This window comes from Drosophila simulans, chromosome 3R (assembly GCF_016746395.2).
Source record: "Drosophila simulans strain w501 chromosome 3R, Prin_Dsim_3.1, whole genome shotgun sequence".
NCBI classification, from domain to species: domain Eukaryota; kingdom Metazoa; phylum Arthropoda; class Insecta; order Diptera; family Drosophilidae; genus Drosophila; species Drosophila simulans.
Window position 1 is genome coordinate 13045012 of NC_052523.2, and position 27676 is coordinate 13072687.

The 27676-nt window shown below is 41.1% G+C and overlaps 2 protein-coding genes across 2 annotated transcripts in view; one reads left to right on the plus strand and one right to left on the minus strand.

The window, feature by feature from the left end:
- LOC6728259 (protein timeless homolog) overlaps positions 1-27676 on the minus strand; it is a 67588-nt gene that overhangs the window by 23546 nt on the left and 16366 nt on the right. Inside the window, exons 8-11 of the mRNA XM_016175225.3 lie at positions 25746-25917; positions 23322-23455; positions 23090-23170; positions 18360-18460 (exon numbers count right to left, since the gene is read on the minus strand). Coding sequence (XP_016034895.1) covers positions 18360-18460; positions 23090-23170; positions 23322-23455; positions 25746-25917 — 488 coding nt within the window. The remainder of the gene's footprint in view (positions 1-18359; positions 18461-23089; positions 23171-23321; positions 23456-25745; positions 25918-27676) is intronic.
- LOC120284210 lies at positions 89-10383 on the plus strand. The gene is made up of 2 exons (XM_039296016.1): positions 89-1201; positions 3971-10383. The coding sequence occupies exons 1-2, from the start codon at positions 233-235 to the stop codon at positions 6437-6439; spliced, it is 3438 nt and encodes a 1145-aa protein (XP_039151950.1). The 5' UTR covers positions 89-232; the 3' UTR covers positions 6440-10383.

A 27676-nucleotide genomic window follows, 5' to 3' on the forward strand; every position in this document is an offset into this window, starting at 1 on the left:
CGCGCACGTGACGCCCCCGGAAAACCAGATGAACGAACGGATGAACGAGGAAATGAATGAGCTAGCAGCCATATTCAAAATTGAACGTTAAACGTTCGCACGTACCGAGCATAAATTCCAAGTGAAATAAAAGAGCCAAAAAAATACAAAAAAAAAAATAACCGAAACGAAACGAGGACATCCCCATTTATACCACCAATTCAAAAAAGAAAGGTTGAAAGTGGTTCGCAAAATGGTGAAAATCGTGAACCAACACTGTGATCTAGGCCTGGCCCTCCTCCTGGCCTGGACGTGGCTAACAAGGCTGGTGGTGGCGGCCCATCTGGTCGTCATCCCCACCTCATCACGCCTGGCCGCCGAACGGGAGGAGCTGCAGTTGTCCCGGCAGGACGTGGGACGGCTCAGCTACCAAAGTATCCATCGCATGTTGAGGGACGAAAACGAACCTGCCAGCTTTCGGGGGGAATTGCGATACCAACAGAAACGCCACAAAAGGGAGCTGGAGCTGAATGCGCCGGCCAACAAGCTTAATCTCACCCACCGCGACTTAAGGACATTCAATAGCACTGGCGGTCAGTGGAAGGGGGACTTTCAAGTGATCACCGCCATGGATCTGAGCAGCAATCAACTGGAGAGCCTCAGCTTGGACAACTTCAATCAACTGAGGCAGCTGGACTTGGGTAACAACTCCCTGGAGGTTATACCCTTAAGTTTGGCAGACACCAATATGTCACTACCCTTTGTGACGCTCGATCTTTCCTGCAACAAATTCAGCCAAATTTCTACGAGCTTTTTTGCCCAGAGATTGCCTCAGTTGAAAAATCTGAACCTGGCTCACAATGAATTGCTAAACATTTCCCGGGAATCATTCTACAATTTGTTGGAACTACAAACGTTAGTTCTCAGTCACAACAACATCTCGGATATTGACTACGAAACATTTTTGGCACTACCGAATCTGCAATATCTGGATTTATCCCATAACCGCTTGAGTGGATCCGCAATTCGTGCTCTGCAGGGAATTCCGGATTTGGTCAGCCTTTCCATCGCTTACAATCCAGATGTGGGAGTGGCGATGCAGGAGTTCGTCGCTTCCTGGAGCCTCAAAGAGTTGGATGCCAGTGGCACTGGATTGTGCCAGGTGCCTGCAGCTCTAGCCCAATCTGTGAGGACTCTCAAGTTGTCCGACAACTGGCTCAAGGTAAGTTGATCTAATATGACTATAATAGTATAATTTGAATGATCATTTAAGGTACTTATTTAGTTAATTCACTATTTATTTAAGATTTATAGGTAAAGGTTATCTACAGAAATAGAAGTAGTCTCCGTGTGGGAAAAATCTAAGGGGTAGCCCTAAGCTTTGATCGATAAATTTCCAACTCGACTCCCCGAGTCGAGCAAGCCAATGAACCGCAATTCGACGCATTTGCCGGCAATTAGCGGCACATTCCCAACAGACACTTGCCATCGTTGTCCTTGGCTTCAGGTTCAGATTCAGATACAGTGCTCGGCTGCTGCATCCTGCAGGCTCCATTATGGTGGCTCCCTTTGCCACAGCCGCCATTAATTAGCATCTGTTATGTGGCCTGTGCTCCGCGCTGCGTGCTTGAGTGCGTTTTCCTGGGTCCCCTTCAATTTCCCACCCAATTTACACCCACCCAGCGAGGCAAACGCGAGGCAATCTCACCACGCGTATGATTTACACTTTGTTATTTTTAAATTATTGCCCCCGCCATTTTGTGCGGCCTTTCTTTTACTTCCGCTTTCGATGCAAATGAGGGAGGCTGGAAAATTTTATGTGGTGTTAATTTTAGCATTGGGAGCTATTACATAAAATTGGAAAATTTAAATTATTGATTCTTTCAAAATTCGATTTAGTTGAACAACTTTGGCTTGAGAATTGATCTATAAAGTATGAGTACTAACTAGTTATAAATTTGCATTTAAATAATTAGTATGCATGAAAAAAAAAGATAAATCAGTATTAAGTTTAATAAGCTAAATGAAAACTAATATTATAAATACTTACTAAAAGTACACACACTGCATTAAACGTGTAAAAAGCAATTGTGATGAATTTAAAAATGATTATTATTAAACTGTTTATTTATTGCGGAGGATAAATATTTCACGCAAACCCCAGATAGAAATTAAAAATGATTATATAAGAATATATTCAATTTAAAACGTTAGTTGCGATAGGAATGAGGGTAGCAAAGCATTTTCCCTGAGTGGCAGTTGCAGGCATTGTTAAGCTGTTAGTCCGGCTAAGAGGACACGCCACTCAAGTCCAGTTAAGAACGTAATTAAGACACAATGTGGCTACACAATGGAATAGCAAAGTGCACTTCTCACTTTTCAACAAATGCGAGTGGAAAACAAAGGGAAAATAATAGAATGGGCGCGCTCAAGTCTTAATAAGGAAAGAAAAGCAATTCGAAGAGGGTGCAAAAAAAAAAATATAGACCACTGGGAAAGTCCTGCCCAAGTCCTGCGAGCCGCCTGTGATTGACATAAGCAGCAACACGAGCTGCAGATTAGCGTTCCTCCTCAAATTGCCAGCACTTACACCCACAAAAAGCGGCAAACAGATTTATAAGGGGCACAAAAATAGACAATCTCGATTGCATTACGAGCACAGAGCTCAGCAGGTCCGCAGGCTTCTTTTCCTTCGCCCAGGTATTATCCTTAAACGGCTTCAAGTGTAGACAAACAAATGCGGCGCATAAATTGAGGCTGCCGACGCCTTTGTCGCTCTGTCGATTATGGCGGAAGCCATAAAAGGTGCAAAAATACAGCTTCGTAAGCTGTTTAGGGCCAGAGACAAAGGCTCTCAGCCAGCAGGAGCGGGATCAGGCCAGGACCAGGAGCAGTAGCAGTAGCAGGAGCAGTAGCAGTAGCAGGAGCAGAAGCGTCAGCCCGGCCACGGGCATTAATAAAATAAGGATAATTGGCATAAGCATAATCACGTATAAGCCAACAGCCAACGTGCAGCTGAGACAGGAGCTGGAATTAGAAGTACACTTCAAAGTAACCTCTATTTGAATATCCTGGCAATTGGGCCTATTTTGAGCTACTGAAGTTTGAGTTTCTTTCAAATTCAAATCGTATTTCAACAATAGTTCCCTCTTCATCTGGTGAAATCTGCTGATGTTTTATATTATATTATACTTTGATGATGATTTTTTTCAAGTGGACTAGCCAACTATCTGTGCAGTCGCTTCTGCCATTCCGGCTGCTCCTGGAATGAGTGGCTCATCACTGCTCCCGGGTGCCTTTGTTGCCAAGCCATTTTAATTTGTTCGCCGGGCCAGGCCGACTGCCTTTTGCCGCTGCCTTTATCGGCAGTCAACACGCAGCCTTTTCATGGCAAATTATGGCGTTTAGGGGCCGCTGGTTGCCCATCGTGAGCCCCCAATTGCCCGCCTGCTCCTCCACATCCTCCTCATCGCCACTTTGGCAGTATAATACTTTCATTTCTTTGGTGCCCCAGGACAGAGACGACGGCAGGCTGTCTGGCTTCCTGGTTGCTTGGCATTCGTTTCATTTAACGAGTCGCGTCTATGTTTACTTTGGTGCCAGACGAGCATCGCTCCGGGCATCGCAGGCGTGGCATGGATCGCAAAAAGGGGCAAGTTCGCCGGCGAGTCCTTTGAAGTAATTATAATGGCAGATTTAAGTTAATTTTTAAACAATGTCGCATGGGGGCATGCATCTCGCACTTTCCCTCTTTGTCAGCCACTAATCAAATTTCCCCAGACTTTCGCCCAGAACAATAACTTCTTGAGTGCTTGGCGAAGTCAGTGGCTAGACAGGGATTAAATCATAAAAGTTTTCGCCGCCCTTCATAGTCAATTTTAAAGAAAGCACCACTTCCTGATGGATTTCTTAAAATCAAAATGTTTTTTATAATTTCTCATACAATTTACTAAATGAATTAAACTAATAGAAACTTTCTATTAATTTGTAGGCAATTAATTGCGGTGACATGGACAGCTATCCGCTCCTGCAGTACCTTGATCTCTCGCACTCCCGCATTGCCCAAGTGGAGGACGATGCTCTGGGACGATTGGAGCTCCTCGAATCACTTTTCCTCGACCACAATCTTCTGATGCGAGTGCCCAGCAGTCTGCCACCATCGCTGGAACACTTATTTCTGCAGCACAATCAGATAATGGAACTTCCGCCACAGGCTTTTGTGGGATTGGTCAATCTACAGACTCTGGACTTATCTAACAATCGATTGATCTTCCTGCCCCCGCTATCACTGCCCAAATTGCTCACCCTGAATCTGCAATCGTCAGGGGTGGAGAGTGTTAGTCAATCGATAGTGCACACACTGCCACAGTTAAGGGATCTTCTACTGGAGGACAACCCCATTAAGTGCAGCGATTTGCTGAGCATTGCCGAATGGGCCAGTCCTTGCAGGTCAGTGGATGTGGGTCAATCGAATGGGGCAAGTGTGAGTGGGCGCGTGGATCTAAAAACGGAGTATCTGCAGTTCCACAATTTCTACGAAAACTTCAGCAGCCGTGAGTGTGGTATAAGAAAACCGGAAAATGACACAAAGCCGCCTTCTTGCAGCCTGACAAGGGCAGCAGCAACATTAACAACAACACCCAGAAGTATGTCAAAAGTTAAAAAGTCACAAGAAGCACAACCAACAGCAACATCAGTGGAAGTAGCAGCGGCCGCAGCAGCAACATCAGAAAAAACAGACATACACGCAACACCAGCAGCAGCACCATCAGCACAGTCGACTGCGGCGGCAACAACAGCAGAAAGAGAAGCGATTGCAACAGCAACATCAAGCGACACCACAGCAACACCAACACTCGCAGCAGCAGCAGCAATGCAATCAGCTGGCAACATCCCTGCCCAGTTAACCACAAAAACGTTGCGGCCAACAGAAACAACTTCGTTAGCGCAACTGCAGCGTCGGCAACAAATGCCTGGCATGCCGGCCAAAACAACAGAAACGCCAGCAAAGAACCTGCCAAGTTTGGCCCAGACAAAGGCAACAACAGCGCTTCCCATTTTGGCAACACGAGATGCTGCTACAGCAACAACGGAAATAAATTCCGACAAGCCAACGAACATTAGCGGTGCCACAAAAACAGTAGCAACATCAGCTGCAGAAATAGCAACACCACCAGCAATTGAAGTGCCACAAACCATTTTGGCCGGCAAAAAATCTGACAAAATGCCAGCCGATAAGGCACACGAGACTTTATTAAAATACCCAACAAGGGACACATCCGGTCAAGTTGCAACAACGCCACACAAACATGCAACACTGCAGCTGCACGTTAAGGATCGACATCTAATTGGCACACCGCTGCTGATGCACAAGGGCGATGTCCTTTTGGTGGATGCCGAACAGCTGCTGCTGCCTGGTACGGCCACCGTGGCAGATGCGGATTCGGAAGTCCTGGACCCGAGCCAACAACATCAGTCAGCGGAGCAGGAAAAGCACCAGTCAGCGACTGATAAGCGACAAGCGGATGCAATAAACGGCGACACAAAGTCGCCGGCGAAAAGCCACAAAAAGAAACCATCGCTGAGCATCAAGAAGATGACCTACAGTACCAAACACGCGGCGAAAACAGTGGAGGATATGGCAGCCACCTCGAAGACACCGCAACACCAACATAGCAGTGTGAACACACCCAAAGAGGCTGCTCCCGAGGAGCTGAGCACCTTTGCGCAGCTCAAAGCCTATGTGGAGCTAAAGAGCGAATCGAAACCGGAACACCTAATGGACCAGCGGGAGGAAAACCATCATAATCTTACAGGAAATCATCCCGGAGTCATGCTCCTTGTGGCCTGCGTTTTGTTCATCGTCCTGCTCGCCGGTTTGGCCCACGTCTATCGCTGTGAATTGCCTTGGCAAAGGAGCAACCGCTCTGGTCAATTGCGACCGCATCATCAAAGGCATCTAAACGAAACCGATGATGCGCATAGCTTCCTGCACTATCAGGGATCTGTGAACTCCAATGGCGGAGATCCGGCTCGCCTGCAAAAGTGGCACCACAGCACGCGGAGAGAAGCACCCTACAGCTCCCCGCTCCACAATCTGCAAGCGCGGGAACTGCAACAGCAACGCTGCCAGCAATTCTATAGCTCCTCGCTAGCGGACAAGAGCTCCTCCACCTCGTCATCCTCATCGGGAAGCAGTCGCAGTAGCCTGCACTCGCCCAGCAGAGATGACAGCTACTATATAGAGATGGCCCCCAGTAGTCCAGCAGCAGCCAACCTGCCAAGTTTGCCCATGGAACTCTTGGGCAGCAGGAGTAATGCCCTCGGTTGCCGGACGGATCGAGTGGCAGCCACCGATCTGGGCGGTACGACAGAGGCGGTACCCTCTTCGGCGGCGGCCATCAAGTCGGTGAGCAGCAGACTGATGACGCCCAGTTCGCGGAGGCTGAACATCTGGTGACAAACCGTCTTTGGTCAGCGACAATACGCACCCTTTCAGTAGAGTAAAAAAAGTGGGAATGAGTGGAGTTCGAACGACAATCGCCAGCTGCCAACTTAACCAGAGGAGTCAGAAAGTCGGAGAAAAAGAGGGAAACTATTGAAGTTCTTAAAAATATTTTTAAAATTTGTATTTCCCAGATTAAGTTTCTATTGCAAGGTGCTCGTGATTTAAAACTCAAATTTTGAAGAAAGGCAGTTCACTAGTTTAAAACTTCCAGAAGTCGTTAGGGAAACTTTAAAGTGCTTGGCAGCGCAACGTGTCCTGTCGATTTTTTATAGGTCGATACTCGAAAAAAGATAATGGTTCAAAATAAAACTCGAAAGAAAACCAAAATGGGACTACGACTGCAGAGGGAAAGCATAAATGCCAGCAGCTTTATATATTATTTTCAGTTGGCTCCTGGCTTGATTTATGATGCCTCAGTGCCCACACATTGCAGACCTCTTAGCGACTCGGTTAGCAGCAACAATTTGTCATAAATTCCTGTTACGTATACGCCGCGTAGTCCCGGGCAACTAAGGCGGCCAAAAGAGGCGAGGGGCGTAGACAAGCGGCCAAGTCAAATGGCCAAAGAGCCAACGCCAGCAAAGTTTTTACGAGCCAACCGAAGAAGACGATGTCCATCTTGTGGTCGTATTTGGGTCAGTTTACTGGCCAGGAGCACCGTGTGCGGCCCAGTTAACTTTATATAAGTGCCTGTCCGCCTGCCAAGATTAAGTGTTCCGATAGTCATGCATATAAAAATGAAATATCGATCAAGTATTAAATAACAATTTAGTTTATGACAGACCCAATTCAGTAATCACAAGTTGAGGCCGCGCATGCTGAACGAATTAATCGAGGACTATTGGTTGGTAGTAAATAAAATATGGTAGTTGGAATATAATATCAACCAAATTGGAAAATTAGGTGTGACTAGCCAACAGAGCAGAGGAAAAAATAAGACAAGGACGTACAAAGTGAATGAAGTACCTTGCTAAACATTGTGTTACAGATTTTAAGTCGGTTCCAGATAGAAAACTTAATTTGATGTGGTGCACCACTTTCGAATTTTCAACATTCAAGCCGAGTCCTTCCTGCTCTTGTTATCCTTTGAGCGCTGCGCTTCCATGTTCGATACTTTGCCCGATCTTAACCTACTTTCACAGCTGCTTCAGATACTAGAGTTTAAATTGCAATCTAATTAAAGTTTCGCCTCGGTCCCTTTCGCAACCCCCAACTACCTTTTGGATACTAGAAGTGTTTGCTATCTGCACAGGCATCAAGCATTCTTCACCCCATTTGAAGATGCTGGGCAAAACGGCCACAAAACACCCTCTTCCTTGCGAATCAACCCGCACTTAACCTCATTTTACAAATTGACCAACACAACATATGGTGTAAATCCAGCCAAATGGCCAGACATCTAATCTGCCACGCCAAAAGTGAAATGTTGTAAAACTATTTGGGGGCTATACGTACATGTATCTAGCGGACATCAAAATAATGTGGCTGCAAATCAAATTACAAGACACGCGGCTGGCTCTTCGGGGGTGGAAAAAATGGTTAGGGGAACGACCAAGGAAACGTCCCACAGACATAGAACACAACAATTACATTAAGACACGATAAAAAGTTGTGCAACAATCTTGCAACCCCAACCACCAAACCAACCCAACTACGCCGAACTGAGCTGAAGATGGTACCATCTACTCCGAAGGGCAAACCACAGTCATTGCACAGCTTTTTCAACTTTTTGCGGCTTTGTAATTGGAATACAAGAAGGAGGCGCGTGCACACAAGCGGCAGCAACAGGAAACAGTCGGAGAAAGTGAAATACACAGTTAGATTCCAGTTAGAAAGCACTCGGAGAAATAATCAAAACCTATGACCACACGAATACTGGGCAAAAATGGCATTCTAGCAGACTTTAACATAAAATCTTACTCAGCAATATTGTAAAAATGAACTAGGTTTCTTCGACTGAAGTGAAACCTATATGATAAACAATACTAGAAAGCAAAATTTTACACTTTCAAAATCATTAAATATCATTTTAAAATATTCAAATACCTAAGAAGTTTGCTGTTAGCTAACTTACATGGCATATGTTCCTATTTATGTGAGAATTTAAGAATTCTAGCCACTTCTATACCCAATTTTCCCCAAGTGCAGATAGATACAACTTCTTTGGGAAGGGAGCGGGATTTCAGGAAGGCGTTCAAGCAGAGTCCGCTTAAGCAATTCAGAAGGATTTATTTTCGGCCACAAAAGCGAAATGCCCGACAAAGCGCTCCGAACAACAATTAAAGTAATGCTGACCAACAACCCCCTGCGCCCGATTGGGTGGGATTAGATGGCGGGGAGTCCTTTTCGGTCCTGTCCAGTCCAGTCGAGTGGAGAGGAGTGGCGTCCGATGCCAGGACGCACAAAATCTTAATTAAGGAACTTCCAAGTGGGCAAGTGTCGAACGGCAACGGAGGAATGAGGGGCATTTTTTGAGAGTTTCGCAGGGCGAAGAACCTTTTTATTTGTCGGCTTGCCAGCGCAGCACAAAATTCGCCTACAAAAGAAACCCTACGGCAGAATGACCCAGAGAGTCCGGTTGGATTTAGTCCTCGAGCATTGTCAAATTTAATGAAGGTTTCCCATTTTGGACTTTGTGCTTATGACACTGGCCAGCTGGCCAAGATTTAGGAAGTTTCCAGTCGAGGGGCAAGCAAGTGAAATGAGTTAATTCGATATTTGACACTTTCGGAGCTCGCATTCCACACAATCTCGGTATGTGTGATGGGTTCCAGGGTTGCAGGCAGCCAGAGACCCCCGGATTTTTGTCTCCTGCGCAGTTAATAAAGTTGGTCCGGACCAGGACGTAATTATTTGCCTGCTAAATGGCTTTTGGACGACATTTCGGGGCCGTAAATGGGGGCGATTTAGAAAATTATGTGAAAATAAGTTGCCTTTTGTTTGCCCATTGGCCGTTGGCAGTTAGCAGTTGGCGGTTGGCGGTTGTTCGGGATCGTAAATAACGTTCATAATTGGGCAGACTCGAAAAGTTGTGGGGCAAAGGCAAACAGAACTCGAAATAAACATCTCGGCCGTATGGATAGCAAACAATAATTAAACTTAATTGCGCTGTACATTGAAACGTCAAACTGTAAATTATAGTTATTAACATTTACTTGTAGTGGAGTTTACTTGAACTAACATTTCAATTCCGAATATTGCATGTACAATTTCCATAGAATATGTATTTAAAACTTATCACAACAAAGTGGATTAAAAGTAAAACGGAACAAAGCGACAGCCAGGAAAATACAATTCGAGTAACGTTAATATTTGCATTTAATTTGTCGAAAATCAAAGTAAAATGCGATAAAAACCCACAATAAAAACAAAAACTAATTGCCAAATATTTGACGTACAGTTTGTAGCGTTAGCCATTAAAACCTTTATATGTACGGTTACATATAGATATACATATAGAAACAAAGAAATGCGAAAAAAGTGAAATACATCTAGCGCAAAGCCGAGCAAATAATTATTAAACAAATACTTCTATTTACAAAAACACATCAAATATTTAGTTAAGCCAAAATGACGCGCAGCATTTTAATTAAACAACAGAAAATCGAGAGCTCTCAGAAACAGATGCAAAATGCAAAACATCCAATAAGTAAAGGTAAACAATAGTTGCAGCATAATTTCCGTGTGTATTTGTAAATAGACAACTAAAACCAAATATGGAAATATTGAAAAAAAATATTGGAACAAACCAGCAAATCAACAAAGAGTATTCGATAAAGAAAATATTTGCTGGAGGGCAGTTCCAATTATACATACATATAAATATAAAATTAATGTTAGATTTAATGTTGCCAAAATCGGAGCAACAAGAGTTGATAACAAAAACTAAGGACATGTATGAAGATTAAAAATAACAATAGCACTAAGTGAAATGTATTATTGATATAGCAAATATGGATAGCAATTAAAATTGTAAAGATAACATGGCAAACATTTTATGAAATCTTCTTGAAAACCAAAACAATTTTAATGCAAACAAGAAACCGAGAAAAATGTGAAAATAAATTGAGAAATTTAATTTGAAAGAGTAAAATCACTACGGTATGACTGTGTTTTCATTTCATTGGGGGATTAAGTTAACATATATATCATATATGGCAAAATGGAAAAGTGCGTTATTGTTGTGCACCCAAAGAGAATATCAATTAAGGAAAGAAAACTTCGAAAGGATTAAAAAAATTGAAGTTGCAAGAAGCCGGACAATAATATTGTATCTTCACTGATATTTAACCTACTTAAAGTTGAAGGTTATGCAGCTACATCAGCAGATTAAGGATGTTAACCCACATATTGGAAGAGAAAGATCAAACCAGGCAAGCAAGGACAATAAAAATAAACGTTAAATTAGTGACACATGCGGCAGTTAAGCGGGGCATAAATGTGAATGAAGCCACGGCTAAATTATGCCAATACACAGATGCCAGGGCACCGGGAGAACTCGAGGAATACTCCCGGGAGGTCAGGACCCAACAAAACGGGGAACATTTTTATTTCAAATCCAATTATTTCACATCGAAACTGCAATCAGATGATTGCGTTCAGCAACAGGAAGCGTTCACATACACATAAATACGGATGGCTGTGGGCATGTATGTGTATATGTGTGTGTGTTGGTGGACAAACGATGCTGTGAAAATGGCCGACAAAATGAAAGTCAATTGGTTTTTCTTGTTTTTCCCTCCGCCGTTTTCATCTTTTTGTATTCTTGCCCTTTTGTGGCGTTTTTCTTTCTTTCGGTACAAATGTCGTTAGCATCGTGGGAAAAGCGGGCGGGAAAAAAGAAAGGAAAAACTGTCGCCACATTGGGAAACTCAGCGCACATGTCAAGAAATTGTTATGCGCCCTTGGACATTCATTCGTATGGGCGGCGGGGAATTAAATATTCAATATTGCATCGGGACAAACACCCGACATTCAATATTGCCAAAAACATCTTCATGCGGTTGGGGGTTCTGAAATGCGTGCGCAATAAAAAGGTTAATGGTAAAATAATAAAAATGTAACGAAATTTTGTGACATGCGGCGACAGTTTGATGAGGAAATGTCATTCCCTATCAATTTTTTGCTCCACCTTTTGATGGGTGCAAGAGGTGAGAGGTTGTGGCACATTCGACCAGTTGCTTGCCACTTCACTTTTTGCGATCCGCCATCCTGCTGCTGGTTCATAAGTGCCCCGTCAGCAGTTAATGCACTTGGCATTTGACTGATGGCAAAGCCATCCGAAAAGTCTAGGCCAGAAGGACATTATCTCTGATTAACCCGCATAAGCACTGAGCGGTGGTCAGAACCGCGGCATGGAAAACCTCGGAATGCTCGAATGGATCACAGGAAAAAATTGTTGATTTTACGTTGTCAGCTTAATTGATACCTAATAGGTGCTTGCCTATAATTTTAAATTAACTAATTGACAGGAAATTACACAATATTCATAAAAATCTACACTTAAAGATTAAAACAGAAAACATTACAGCTGATTTTAACTATTATATTTTTATATGATAATAATCTCCTCTCTTAATTTGTTTCTTTTTTCCATACTTCCTGCATTGTATAACCTTTTTCAATTATAAATATTGCAATAATTATCGTAATATTTTCTTTTAGTGCATCGCCATTTTAAAACAATCTGTACTTTTGCCCTAATGAGTATGCGAAGGGATGAAGAGAAAGCGGGAAAATTAAAGAAGTAAAGGGCAGGGCAATGGAAATTTTCTCTGGCAACCATTGAACTGCTAATTTTTATGCAATTTACTGCAGCGGTTGCTCCAATTGAAAAATGTTTGACTTGGTTTATACGAGTGTGTGCGTGTGGGGCTGGGTGCATTTTTTAAACTTGTATATGAGAGAGCACAGCTGGGGAAAAACTTTATCTAATTGATTTTCGGAGCAGTGCAGCCAAATGGGGCTCCATTAGCGTCGCTCATGCCGAAAAAAGAAACGGAAGCCAAACTAATATGTTTTTTTTTTCTTTCGCTTTTTATAAATAAATATGCAAAAAATTCTGCGGGTTGTTGATGTGCTTTGGGACCAAGAAATAAAAAATACACACGCAGATAGCAGTACACCGCGAGGTTGGCACACTGGCAACTTTAAATTGCATTCATTTTTAATGCAGCGCCGCCAAAAAGCACGGCCACATTACGTATACGCAGCGTAGTGCACTCTGGGGACACATTGCTCCATCATCCGCCCAAGTGCGTGTAGGGAATCAGGGAGCAGCGATTCCTAGGGGGTGTCGCATCCATGTGTGACACTACCAGGACTTCCCCCCAAAATGTCGAATGTAAAACGGCTCGTATTATAGCATACACGCAGACTTTTTATACGCTTGCAGCGGGTATTTTCAACGCAGCTGAAAGTTTGCAATCCTATTAATTAAATTGGGGAAAAAATTGAAATCTCATTTTTATAAAAATATTTTTGGATTCCTCTGCTACAGCATTGAATGAATTCCAACTCTGCCCAGAGTTATTCCTTTAATTCCCTTTACAAAATTCATATAGGATAAAATTGCATTCTTTTAAGCAGTATACAAGCAATATTAACTCTGGATAATTTATTAAACATAGTTTGAATACTATGACAGACTTTTTCATTTTATTCCTATATACAATTTGATCGTTCGTCAGCCTTAAATTTACACGTAATACTTGATAAGCCGTTAGCGGTCAAAAAGAGAGCAAATTTTCTGGTTGGGCTTTTAGATTTGAACGAGAAAAAATAAATTCCTCACGTGTCAGCTTTTGATAAGGGTATCCAATATAGCCAAATGCTGCTGGAAAATCAGGTGAAAGGGGTTTTCTGGGGGCGGTAACGATTTCATTTCATGGTTTTGCACTCGTTATGACTTTTCCCCGACCCCTACTCACCCCTTTCTATTCCCCTTGCCCCAAACTTCTCTATCGGTCTCACCGCTTTCCTTGGTTTTTATTGTCGCCCAGTTGCGAGCTAGTGTCCCAAAAGTATGCAACGTTTTATGTTTACTAGAGGTGAAATTCCACACACAAGTTTTTCAGGAGTTTTTGTTTTTTTCCCAAGCAGCATTCTAAAGTCTCTGCGCCCGCCGACAAACTTTTTGTTTTTTTCAATTTAAAGTTAAATTTTTCGCTTACTTTTTCACATTACACATTTTGAATGTCATTGCCGCCAACTGTGCGAGGCCCAAAAATCCCACGAGAAAAGTGAGAGCACAGGTGCGGTTTGTGTTTGTTTATTTATGAAAAACAGAAAAAATAGCGAGACGAACGGGCAAATGAAAAAACAGAAGGTAAACGAACACCGACAATGTAAATTTTGCTAAATTTTATCGCATGCAGGTTTTAAATTACGCAAAGCCTCGCATTACTACAGTTTTAAATTTGTACAGCGTTGCTTAATATTGCTTCTTTACAAAAAAAAAAGCATTAAAGACATTTCGTTTCTGAAATGTTTACTTTCCCTACATGCACATTACTTTATCTACATAACAAAACAAATATGTCTTTAAAGTTTAAGCCCGATCTCTTGATTACGCTGGTTATTGGAAAAAATAATAAAAAATATAGCACACGCACATAATTTAGCAGTTTTTCCAGAGATATTATGAAATTATTTGCGAAATTAAAAAACTAAAATTGAGTTCCGCACGATGAAAAGCCAGCACAAGAGCTAACTAAACTAATCAAGGTAAACGAAGAGGATAGCTCTCTAGCAGAAAGTTACGACCCAATAAAAATGGCCAGCAGAAAGGCAAATCAGTGTCGAGAAAAGTCACCTAATTGAGTAAGTGTCATCACCGGACCATCCGCATCCGCATCCAGATCCAGATCCAGAACTCTCGGTTCACTACATATACATATATGTATGTACCTATAGAAGTGGCAGTGTGTGCTGATGGGTGTTGCGGTTGACGTCTGGTATCGCACTCCTTGTGGCAGTGGATTTGGAAAACGGGGACACCAGACACGACACGTCAACTTGCAAATATACTGCTAAAAGGGGATAGGAATCTTACACCCAAAGAAATTGGTAACAATCCAATCTTTTTTTAGCAAAAGCGATCAAAAATAGTCGAGTGATAGAAACAACTATAATCATACTTAAAATTATTATAAAGGTGTGTTTCCTTTGTCGATTAATCTATGTACTTATATATCTTTCTTTCGAAAGTAGTAAGAATTTAACTGACCAAGGTTAATTCAATTTGGTTTATTCTATGAAAGATGTTCAAAGGTAAGTTCAAAAGTAGCACTGGTTACTCAAAATAAGTTTAAAATACACTAAGTATTAGAAGTTCTGCATTCAAGATGACATGCCCTGATTTTATTCTCAGTGTGCAGTTCGGTAGTGTCCAAATGACTCTGTTCTTGCTGTGTGCTGTTGTGGGTATTTTATTTCATTTTATTGTATTTTATTCCTTTCCTGGCTCGTATTTTTTTGCGCACTTTCTGTTGTTCTTGGGCGAGCTTTGTTGTGTGCTTTTGTTTTTATTTGTGTTCATAACATAAACTTTGTATTTTTATGCGGGACAAAGAGCGGGGAGCAGCAGGAGGGGAAGGCAGCAGCGGAAGAAGACAGGGGACACAGGACACAGGATCCAGGACGCAGGACCAAAACAACGACAACTGGAGAGACCAACTTGTTTGCGCTGGGAAATCAGTTAAGGACTTGGCGCACAGACTTGGCAGGACTTGAAATAATACACATATACACAAATATATTCACTGTCCCCGTTAGCGCTCGGCACTTTTTTCTGTTTTTTTTTTTTGTTTTTTTTTTTATTCTTGTTTTAACACTTGAGTGGATTTTTGTGTTATTTTTGTACGAGTCCTGGGCGTTGATTTGGCTTTGCCAGGGGGATACGGAAGCGGCGGGACAAAGGACTCCTCATTTATTATGCGCGCCACAAATCGAAATCAACGAAGCAACTTGATTAAGATTTAACTAAGCAAACAGACTCTCATGCAGCATTCTCACACCTCCTGCGATGTGTATTTCTCTTTTTGCCGTCCGGAATTAAGTTTGCATTTCAATTTGAAATTGAAACAAGGACCGCATATGCATCCAGAGGTACGAGAGCCCACACAGACAAGTGTTATAAATTATGCAAAGTGTCAATGCACTTGCTGTTTGTCTTGCCCATCGTCCGGCACTCTTGCACAAAGCCAATTTAATATGAAGTGTAATAATTAAATGGGGGGGATACGATTCGAATCAACTCAATTATACCCAGTTAGACGGATGAATAAGTAATTTGTATTGTCAATAAATGGTAAAAGTCTTACGATGAAGATATCTACAATCATTATGGCATTTAAATGCAGAAAAAGGAAAAATATCTTGTTATTTTATACATTGCATATATTTCCACTTCTTCATTTGGATACATTAATTTGATTGTGGTTAAGAAAACAAACAATAAGTGCGACAACATTATGAATTATGCTTTTGAAAGATCTCAGTGCAACAAAACTGCTTACTTTTATTTTTAGTGGCTGATTTCATGGCCGACATGCACCATTCAATGGGTATGTCACGTAAAAAATTATTAATTAAAGCCAAACCACAGGCAGGGAGTTTACTACATGAAGTTTGCGGTCGCCGGTAATTAATAAAATGTTCGAGGGCAAAAAGCGAGAGGGACACTCATACAGTACCATTCAATGGCCACTTTGGGGACTGATTCGGTTTTTATGGCTGGGGCATTAGCATGGGCTTTTATATAAATTTGTGGCAGAATTTTTTGGTATATGTATACATATGTCTGATGTCTCTTGGCAAAATGCATATTGTTGCAGCCGGCAAAACTGTCAACTGAACATCAATCTATTGATGGCCGCCGGGCGTTAAGCTGGCCATCAAATCCCATGGTCGCTATTAGAAAGGGTCACGCTTTTGTTCAGAAGCTTAACGAGCTCAACCCTATCGATGGGGTAAAAAATAAAACCGATGACGCAGACACAAAAGAGGGTTTCAAATGCTTTAAGCGCTGCGTTTGAGCGCCAACGGAGACTCTTTCATGTGGACTCGTGGACGGATGGCAGGATGGCAGGACGCCAGGATGGACGCTCCAAGGCACAGACACGGACGAAACAGTAAATGGATGCGCACCTCGCCCACGCACTCACACATACACACACAGCCACAACCAAAAAGGGGCATTGTCCGGACATTGTTCAATCCATTTGTAAGGGAATATGGGTATGCTACTTTAAATTGAAATTTTATTAAATTTACCATACAAAGGGATTCCTTGAGCAGCGAAACTATGTGGGGGTATTGCGTTTCCACTCTAATAAAATTTAAAAATATACAAAATGGTGTTTGCTTATTAGTATCAAATATCCAAATGTATCTGACTTTTAACTACCCCAAAGTCCTACGATATTTAAATTTCTTTCAAATTGAGACATGTATTTCTTTTTCAAGCTCTATTTCTTGTTCAACAACTCCAACAATGCCTTTTTCTTTTATAAATAAAGACTTTAAGTTTATTGCCGTAAGAACTTTTCTTAAATAAGTAGTTCATCTGGCTCGTAACTCTTTGTTTAAAGACCAAACCTGATATATACCGAACACACAAAAACTCTTGATATAAGTTTGCTTTCACGGCGGAAATCATAAATTTTCGCACACAAAAATCTCGATTAACTGCACGGAGCAGCAAAAGTTGAAAACTTTTCCGTTGGCAGCGACATCTTTGGCGTCCTTGTATTGTATAAATTTCATTAAAAAGCAAAAAAAAAATAAGAATGTCAGCCATGGATGCGTTTTAAAGCGCTTGTCAAAAACTTTTCCATGCCACCGCAGCTTCCAAATTCTGCGAGGCAAAATGCACGAAAGCCGGAACTGCAGTGAGGCGATAAGATACATGAACATAAATGCATATATATTCAAACGAAATAAACCCGAATGTGCAACATATGGATAAGGGTATAGGTATAGGTTGTCAAAATCCCAAAGCCATTAGACAGGTCTCAACAAAAATTGCGCGGCTTTTGCATTTCAGGTTCTCCAAGGGCAAATTGAAAAGTCATGTCAAGAGTAAACAAAATATCCTGGCAGACAACAGACAAGGAACGGGAAATGGGCAGCGAATTGTCAACGCTCGGCTGACTCTCAAATTGAACGAATCCCAACAACAGGAATTTCACAAACCAATGCACTTGGCCAACAAGAAAATATAAAACAATTACGCGTTTAATATATTTTCATTTAGTCCGGCATGGCGAAGAGCTGCCAGAAAACAGCGAGGAAAATATAGGAATAAGGATAAGGGGTGTGGAAGTGCTCGTCCTTTGCTGCCTCATTTTTTACTTTTAATGAAGCGCAAGAATTTCTGTTGGATAATTTGTTAAGCGAACTTTGGCGGTCCGAAGGACGAGGCTTCTTGGCCAGAAGGCAAAAAGCCAAACGGGGCCTGCAAAAACTTAGACAATGCAACAAGGACATGCGCACACACAAACATACATCGACAGACAGCACTGAAAGTTGCGCTATAATTTGGCTTATTTCAGCTAGCAAATTTATAGACTGGAGATGCAAAATGCTGCACCGGAAGTGGCCCCAACTGCCCAGGACTACGATGTGCAGGATTAAGGACGAAGGACGCAGGGTGCTGGGCGAGGCAACAGACAGCGCAAGATAAATGACACGCAAAAGCCAAGTGGCAGATTTTCATTTTTAATTAAAACAACGGTCAGGAGAAGTTTGTGCCAGCACGCTCTTCCATAATGCATAGTAATAAACAATAATTAAAATCGTGGCCAATGGGTGTTGTCCTGTCCCTCGCCTGCATTTCGCTCTTCCACTCTCTCTTGGTTTTTCCACTTACCTGTTGTAATGTTGTACATGAAAATCTCACGCAGGAGCAGCAGCTCGTCTTCCGGTGCAGCGGAAATTGCACCGAACACTTCGTTCTCCGGCCAAACTTCCCTGGGGAATACACAACAAGGGATGCGTTAGAACAAAAGCAGAAAAATATATTTCATTAAAGTTGGGAATGCAGCGGAAATTGATGTATTAAACGGGTTACCTTTACTAAAGCTTGACTAAATAAATTTAATGTTTTAAAGGAAAGTTCGCGTATTACAGTTTACTACATCTATCTATTTATTTGAATATATAGTTTTTAAGCTTTGTCATTTGCCACCATGTTCAATTGGTTTGGATTATTCGTTATTATAGGTCTTTCCATTTGCTTTGATTTCGGCTTGACTAGCAGGTTTCTAGTTTTTTGATTTATTGATCCAATCCGCAACCAAGCTTTTAGAACTTCATGTAAATGCCAATTTTCATTTAATTCTCCATTCCAAACTAATCAAAACACATAAAAGCTAGCACACTGAAAGCTGCCAGCTTAACAAAATAATTCGCTTTAGGTAACAATTTCCCACAAAAATTCAAAAAAAATGTTAGCTCCAACAATAGGCCCATAGTATTATTATTATCATCCCACATCCAACAAAAAGCAAAAATAGAGGCGCTTTTAGCCCCGGCAAACTGAAATTGATGCGTTTAAAATTGCGTCAGGATACACCACCCGTTGCACTTGCCCAACATTTCACATGTTGTGTGCGTCCTGCCTTCTTTCTTTCTTTCCCTTTTTTCGATGCCACACACAATATAATCCCTTCCCACTGCTGTGATGATGCAACGTTGCAGGCTTTTCGCAACGTTGCCGCTGTTAATTTAATATTTGAAAGCAGCTTAATATGCAACGCACAGCAAAAACATAACGAGAAAGAGATAGAGCAGAACTTGGTTACGACACTCGAATTAGCCTAGAAATCATTTAAAATATAAAACATACTATATATTTAATGACGGGAAAGCTTAAACGTTTTATACATGTAAGCTCAACAATTCAGATATTTTTGAAATATTTTCCATGCCATTTTAGAGCACTTACAAATTTTTTTTAAATGGGAGCTCGATAAAATAAATAATTTGAAGAAGCCATTTAAATGTACAAACCAAAGTTAAAATTTTCAATATTAGTTGAATTTCTAATTTAATATCTTACAAATATCTTTACAAAATATACAATGAATTGTATTAACTTCTTCTCTTTTACAGACACCCAAAACTGTATATTTTTTCTCACAGTGCTATTGAACGACCTTGTGGCAGTGGAAAGCGCGAGGTTCTTGGCCATATCAGTGGAAGGCAGGCAGTCAGTCGGTAAGGAATGTGGAGTAAGTCCCTCTAAGCGACATATTTATGCTTATTTGTGGTCGTGCTTGTAGGCGATAGTGCAACTTATGTTTCCCGCTGTCGCCCAGCCAATAAATTGACTGACATGCCCATGGCCACGCCCCCATGCATATTGTCCTGCGTCCTCCATGGCGTATACGCTATGTGCTCTATGTTCCATGCCTGCAATCCTGCGGGTCTCATTTTCGGTGCTCGTTAGTTGCCACCATTGGGATAGGACAATGTGCAACAGAGCCCACAGAAAACCATCCATGGGTGGGGTGGGCAGAATTTTTGGGTTTTGGATCAACATTTGCCTGCCCTCATTTAAAAGTTATGCGACAATATTTTGCGTGCAACTTTTACAGCGATGTGGCGTGGCGATAATTAGCGGTTTTTAGTGAGCCACTATGCTGGTCAGGGGCGAATATTGGTTAATTATGGACCATGAAAAATCTATGAAAGCCATCGGGCCAGCGGTTTGGGGCTTTTGGCTTTTTAGTTCGATTATATTCAATATTGTTGAGCTGTGCGCGCCAGCAGATAAACTATTTATTTCAATGAAAATAGTTCCTGATGCAAGAGGCAAAACATTTTTAATCACATTGAATGAAACTGGATTAATTATGAATCGATATTCTGGCCAACGCAATGGATTAAGTCGGCTCAAATTCCAGGTGTTTTTACCAAAAACTCTGTGATTAAATTTATAATATGGCATAATGAAATGTTTGAAATTTTCCAAAGCAGCATACAATTTTAATTTCGAGTATTAGCAAAGAGAAGAAATGTCCCCTGATGGACAATTAAAAATGGATAGCATAGCTATTAGATTAAAATGCAAACATTTTTAGACCAAAACAATTTGCATTTGAATAAATACGTTTAATAAAAAATTATTTAATTTTATTTACAGCTTGATATTATTTTTTAGTCCGTATTTTATTGAATATATGTTGTGTGATCTTTGAATCTCTAAATGGGTTATTTTCACCACTAAACACTATGAGTTTGGACACCAACTTAAAAGCTGAAAATACTCTTTATTTCCAGTCAACAAAATTAACAAGAAATGTGCAAAGGCGAAATAAAAGGCGAAAGCGAAGCTTGCCGTTGCTATGCTAAATAAGCGCATCAGCAGACGCTTAAATAAGCTTAGTTAAAAGGCGGCCAAAGTGGGCGGGGCAGCATGGATGAAGGGAGAGGAGGTGGAATGGGGAGGGGGATTCTGAAAGTTGCAGCCAAAGTGAAGTTTGAATAAACATTTTGCGCATTTACTTCACTTAAAAGTTTGCTTTTTTCCAAGCACACATTTCTGGGCACCCATTAAGCCAACGCCGGCGAAAGCCAAAGCAGCCGGAGCAGGAAAACCCAGAAAAGCTACAAATTTTTCCTCTTTTGCCTCTCGCTCAACTTAAATGAAAAAACCCCTAATAGTGTGACTTGGCAAGTATTTAAAAATTCTGGACAGACACACACTCACACACCCCGGCGCACACATCATCCTCAATGCACTTACACACATGCCACACCAGACCCAAATTACGAATGTCTGCATGTCGGGCCCACAAACTCCAGTTTGTTTTCAATATTTTGCTTACCCAAAAGCGTCCTCATGGCCAAGAGTGAAAAGAGAAACAGAGGCATCTAAAATGTATAATATACCCTCATGCTTGGCATTCTCAATGGATACGACACCATATATGTAGTTAAAGATTAATAAACTGGCGCTATGACACACTAGTATAATTTTTAGAAAATTATAAATGTGCAATTGGAAGTAACAATAAGTTAGCTGTATATTCAACGTCTAGTTATAAGGCTCAACTAATCAATCTAAAACATTCCAAAAGATTGTAGACAACAACACAACTTTTTATAGTGCGGATTACATTATGTCAATGGTAAAATGCAAACTTATCTACGATCTAGCATTCTTTGATATGAAGCAAAAATAAATCCAATTAGTGGGACTCCTTTGCAGGGTATGCGATATAAAGTGAGTGGCAAAAAGTGCTAGGCAACGGGGCACAAAAAAGTTCCAGACAATGCCCAGACAAAGGAGTGGGTTCCCGTGGGGGCGTGGTCGGGGGCGTGAGCAGTGGGCGGTAGGCGGTAGGCGGTGGATGCAAGCTTCGGTAGTGCTCTATATGCATATCGCATTTTAATTTATTAGCACAAAAAGCGTCTAGACCTTTTTAAGCTGCCACTGCAGCAGCCGAGTGGCACAGCAAAAATTGTATTCATTTTAATGCAACAATTTTCGTTGGCAACAATTAAAATGTACATAAATTTCGAGAAAGCCTCTACAAACACACACACACAGTATGGAGCCATCTCACTGGCAACACTTTCCTCGAATATATCCAATCAATTTGCACAGAGCGAAGAGTAGGAGCTGGTGCCTCCAGCATCTCGGTCTCCTCCTATTTGCAGATGCCATCGATTGGATTCCTTTGAGACACGGCTCCTCCGACCAGAACCAACAGGCAGGCAGGCAGGCAGCAGGTGGAAAATTTTAATGAGGTTGTAATTAAATGACTTGGAAATATTTAAGCCACGTTTTCGATTGCTCTGGCACAGCACAGTACAACCGACTAGCCTTTGACACCCGGCGACATCTGCTGATGTTTCTGTGCGGGTGCTGTCGGCACGGCCCTATTTAAATGTTGACGCGAAAAAGATAAATTATTTTCACGCAATTTTCCCCGAGCAAACAATAAACATTTCTTGAGCGCGTCTTCAATGGGCTTTACATAATTGAGCGGGCAATTAAATTGAAAGGCGCAGAGGAGGTCCTCTGACCTGGATCCATCCACCAGCCACCAACCTCACCTTGCCAACTCTGCGGTTTGTTGACTGAAAAATTGCAGGCGGCTGGGACAAAAAACCGCGCACCGAGAAATTGTCTGTGCGAAATGCACAGGACAGCGCGAGGTCTCTTCTTATTATCTGTGGGGGCAAAAAGGGGAGAGCAGGGAGCAGGGACAAGGAATTCCGGGCACTGCCATTATCTGTAGTTACCGGGGTGCCAGCGTGCTCTGCCTTAACAATAAATAAAAACTATTTAATTTAAGAGCAACGCAGGGCAGCGAAAGGCATCGTGCAAGAGCGCAGAGAAAGGATATGAAAAATAAACAGGATGAAAATAAAATTCGATAAATGCCAGTGAAGTTGCATTAAAGGACACAGGACGACCAAGCGGATTTTTTTTTTTTTTTTTGCCCATTTTTGACTAGAGTTAATTTATTATGCGAATTGCTTTCGTACCTTTTCCTTGGCTCGGTCAATGTCAAGTTATTAAAAAGCGGGATTTACAAAGGCATTACGTCTGGAGCCCTAGCAACCGGGATAGCATTTTCAACTCACCTGGCGGCACGAAGAAGGCCGATGGCCTGGTCCAGTTTCTCGGAACGGAGCAGTTTATTTATGCGAATCATGCAATCCTCGCTGAAAGTGGGGAAAGACCAAGAAACATAATAAGGACACGTTGTGCCACTGGAAATCGAACTGGTAATAATAGGTTCAGTTCAGGGGTTCAGATGGGGTACAAGGAAGGAGGATAGGAAGGAAGGAATAAAAATAGTTGCAACTAACTCACCGCTGATCATCAATGGATTTCTCGGATGCGGCATCGAAGGGCATGGGCTGCTCATCCTCCGGCATTTCCAATTCCGTGGACAGCAGGCTGCACACTTCCGTTGCCAGTTCAGCCCATTTGCTCGACAATTCTTCCTGCAATTATGCATTAATAAATTATTTATGATTCGACATTGTTTGCAAATGGATAATCAAAGAGGGAAATTAGTCGTTACGTAAATATCGGAGCAGCAGAATTAATTATACCACAGGCAGTGGTAATTATAACCCAATATCTAATAATCCTTGTCAGCCATTTGGTAGTGACAGAAAAAAAACCAAATACAAAGTGAGCATTTAAATGAAATTTAAAAATATGTTGGAAATAAAATGGCTATAAAATGATTTTCTATAATTGGAGCTAGATTTTATAAAATCGCTGTCAGGCATATTGATTACGTTTGATCACTTACAAAGCATAACTTAATGTTTTAGAGAACGAAAAAGCAGTTTAATAGTTATATCCAAACATCATTTACATTACAGTTTCTATGATTTCAATTAAATTATTGAAAGTTTAAAGACTGGCAACAGCTATGAATTGTAATTTGCTGTTTGCAAAAAAAGAAACACATTTAAACCATTGTTCTCTCATTTTTTGCACATTTACGACCTGTTAACAATGCATATTAATTGTAAATCAATGGTCGATGTCCGCCTAAATACAAGGACGTGGATTACGGCAAAGTTTTTCTTCTCAATTATTTTTTAAATCAATCTAATAAGTAAAAAAAAATATAATTTCAAAAAGTATTGATACATTAAATAAACAATAAAAAATTTAATGGATATGCATTTGAATCTTTTATGACATTTTACAGACATCGAAATTCTTGCTAAATTGTTGAGGAGATCACACCTCTTGACTATTATCATAATTTTAATATAAATTCATTTAATTTATGCTTATTTTACACGTTACACAATTGAATCTTTTTTGTTTATCGCGCGCTTAACTTTTTCAAGCCAAAAGGGGAGGAACATGCAAATATTTGTTTCCTCATGGCGATTGTCATGTTTTTCGCTCGGCGGCAAGGACAAATATTTATAAATTAATTGTTGAAAAATTGATGCGCTGAACGCGTGTGCGTGGCCCAAAAACAATAGCACAGCTACGCGACCGCAGCTATGCAAATAAATATGTCAGAAATTAACACAATTGAAGGTTGTTGCAAAAAAAATAAAATTAATCTTGTTCACGTCAGCCACGACCTTCGTGTAAAAATTCCCATATCCTTGCCCTACGTGCACCTCCCGGCCAAAAGGACCAAATCGCGGGCCACAAAAATGGCCAGCCCTCGCAGTATGCAGTTGCAAACTGTTGTGGAAAACTCCAGAGGCCAGTTTCCCCTGCCCGGAAATCACGCTCAGTGGTGCGTCGTTTTCCCAACGCGACAAAGTGTGCAAAAACAAAAGATGGTTAGGAATACAATGGGCTCTGGGTGCCTAGGAAAATATGCGACTTCAAGATACTCTTACAAAGTTTGCTCAGCTTACTTTAGCAAATATTGGCATTCCATTAAGAGAAATGAGACTATGGTGTGTAGTACCTAACCTAATAGTTCTTAAAATCTGTCAATGGTATTGATAATGATATGTTTTAAGGACCATAGCAATTAAAACACCTTAAATTCAAATAAATGTTAACTAACGCAATTACAGTCTTCCAACCTTTATCCCATCGTAAGTTGAAAAAATAACAAGAACTAAATGCAGAACTGAGCTTTTTGAAAAGGGTCAAAGCAGCGGAAAAACAACGGAAACCTGGTGGACCGACTGGCGAAAGTTTTCCACATTTTCCGCGAGTGAGAGAATGAAGTAGTTTGCGGGTGCGTTAACTAAGGTCGCATGCAGTTGTGCACCATGAAAATAATACGCACACACGAAGTAGAAAATACACAAAAGCCGCAGTCGTTAAAATTGAATGAAATAGAATCGTTGCTGGGACAAGCTTCTATACATTTTCTGTACTTTCTTTTTTTTCCATATTTTCAGTCAATTAAATTTCACGATCAAGCACATAAATCTTCAACGGTCAGAGCATAGACGACAATTGTTTTTTGTGTATGGTCCCTTTCTTTGCCTCTGTTTGCAATTCGTTTTAAATTTTATTGGCAATTTAGGGTGTATTTTATGGCCTGCACAGCGGGTGCTGACCAGCAGGCTTAAATAAAGTTATTTAATGCGGCCATTTATTTATAAAACATTAAACAGAGTCTATATAAAGGGCAGATTGATGTTGACTTCCAGCAGGAAATTTACGAAAATGTTCGTAATTATTTTTAAATTAAAGCTAAGTTACTCGAAAATCAAAACTTAACCTTTCCCCCGTGGGCGTGAAAAACTTCAACTGACTACTTTATTTTATTTTTCATCTTGGTCTTACCTCTGTGGGCTGTGGTGCAGCTGGTGGCTTGGACTTGGTCGCCGCCTGCTTCTTCTTTCGGGAGGCGCCACCACCTCGCTTCTTGTCCTGCACCACCACTGAGTCCTGGCAGAAGCGCTCCATCATTTTAATGAAAACGTTGGCCGTTTCCACCACATCGCGCAGGAAAACCCTGTGGAGTTGGAGTGCAGAGGTTAGTTAACGAAATGAATATATATTGTAATTAAATTCTTTATTATATGTGTGCACACGTATCCAAATTGAATTTTGTTGCATGTTGGCCCCGTATCTATATGAAAAATGCATGCCACATTGCTTCAATTCAATTAAATGTGACAAATACTTAATTTTTTCAACTGAATTTCATTGGGGTTGAATTCAATTTATAAATAAATATTTATGTTCATGCCACACACTGAGTAATTAATAAATTTTGGTGTTACCATAAGGTGGGAAGACCACCAGTTAAATGGTTTGGCACACTCATATTTTAGTTTTAATAGATTCTCAACACAGTTTGAACATTTTCAGATATTTGATAAATTTATATGATTTATGTTGCAATTTATATATCTAATGCAGTAAATTTAAATTGATTGATAAATATCCATAACAAATGAACGCATTCATTGCTCTAAAATATTTTCATTTGATATGCATGCATTAGAAATGAAATAAATTCATTGACAGTCATTCTTATACTTTTACGAGAATGTTCGTAGGAATAAATCAAAGTCCAACATCAATAACCTTTCGACCGGCCCAAAAATACTTATTGAATATCATCGACTACATTAAAAAGGGCCAAATGCTGCACCGCCCAATGCCATTCGGCCCACTCATCGGCCAGGACGAAAAGTTCCCCGCCATGACTGACTAACTAACCCAACTCGATTTTGGGCTGAGTGATGATGTGGCGTTGCCTTTTCTGTCGAAGCCGATGACGCCTCCAATTAGCAAATTACCCTCAAAATGTGAAAAGGCAGCCAACAAAATTGGAAAAGAAAAAAAAAGGAAAACGCGGCAGAAGACAGCCGCCAAACTGCCAAAATCAGCTGTCCGCTTTGTTTTTAGGCAACCCGTACCCAAAAAATAAAAGCCAACGTCATTGTGCACGTCAATTTGTTAAAATGATTGATTGCCATTTGAATAATGAAAATCGCGCGAGTCACCGAAAAGGACAATTCCAAACAGGAAGCGTATGCAAAGTAGGCGGACCATAATAGAGAGCAGATTTGCTAGCCAATGATAAGAATGACGCAATGCACGTCGATTGCTATTGAAAGGTATATTTCTGAATATTATTGTTTGAGATTACCTATATATGGAAATGAGATATTTACAGGATTTACAATGAGATATAGTTTCATCAAGGAACTGGACTATAGAGTTCTCCCTCGTTTCCCAACGTGAAAGGAATGCATATTAAAGTTCTTCAACGTCCACCACTCTAATTGCCAGATCCCAGGTCCATAAAATTGGCAACATTGCGTTGGTGATGAAAATGGTGAAGTGTTCCCAAAAAGGTCACAGCGTTGCCGCCGAAAAATTTATGCAAATTCATTGCGAATTTTAATGCCCCACGGGAGCCTCGCTGCAGGAGCATCCAGCATCATCGACGTTTTCGAATGCGGTCAATGTGCCACAACGCAGCTGGCGAGCTGATCATGGGAGTCGGCAGACGGGAGTCGGGAGTCGGGAGCCGGCGACCGGGGAAATGAATTTGTAATGAAAGTGGTTATCCGGCATTCAGTGACCCGCCGGATTCCTGTAGGAATTGACGGCGTAAACGGATAGACATTAAGCGAAATTAAACAGGCAAATAATTCAAAAGCACGCGTAGTTCTGCGAGGTTCAAAAAAAATCAAAAGCATGTTTCAGCGAAGTCAATACTCATGGACCAAACAGTAGGTTCCTTTCCTAGTTGATAT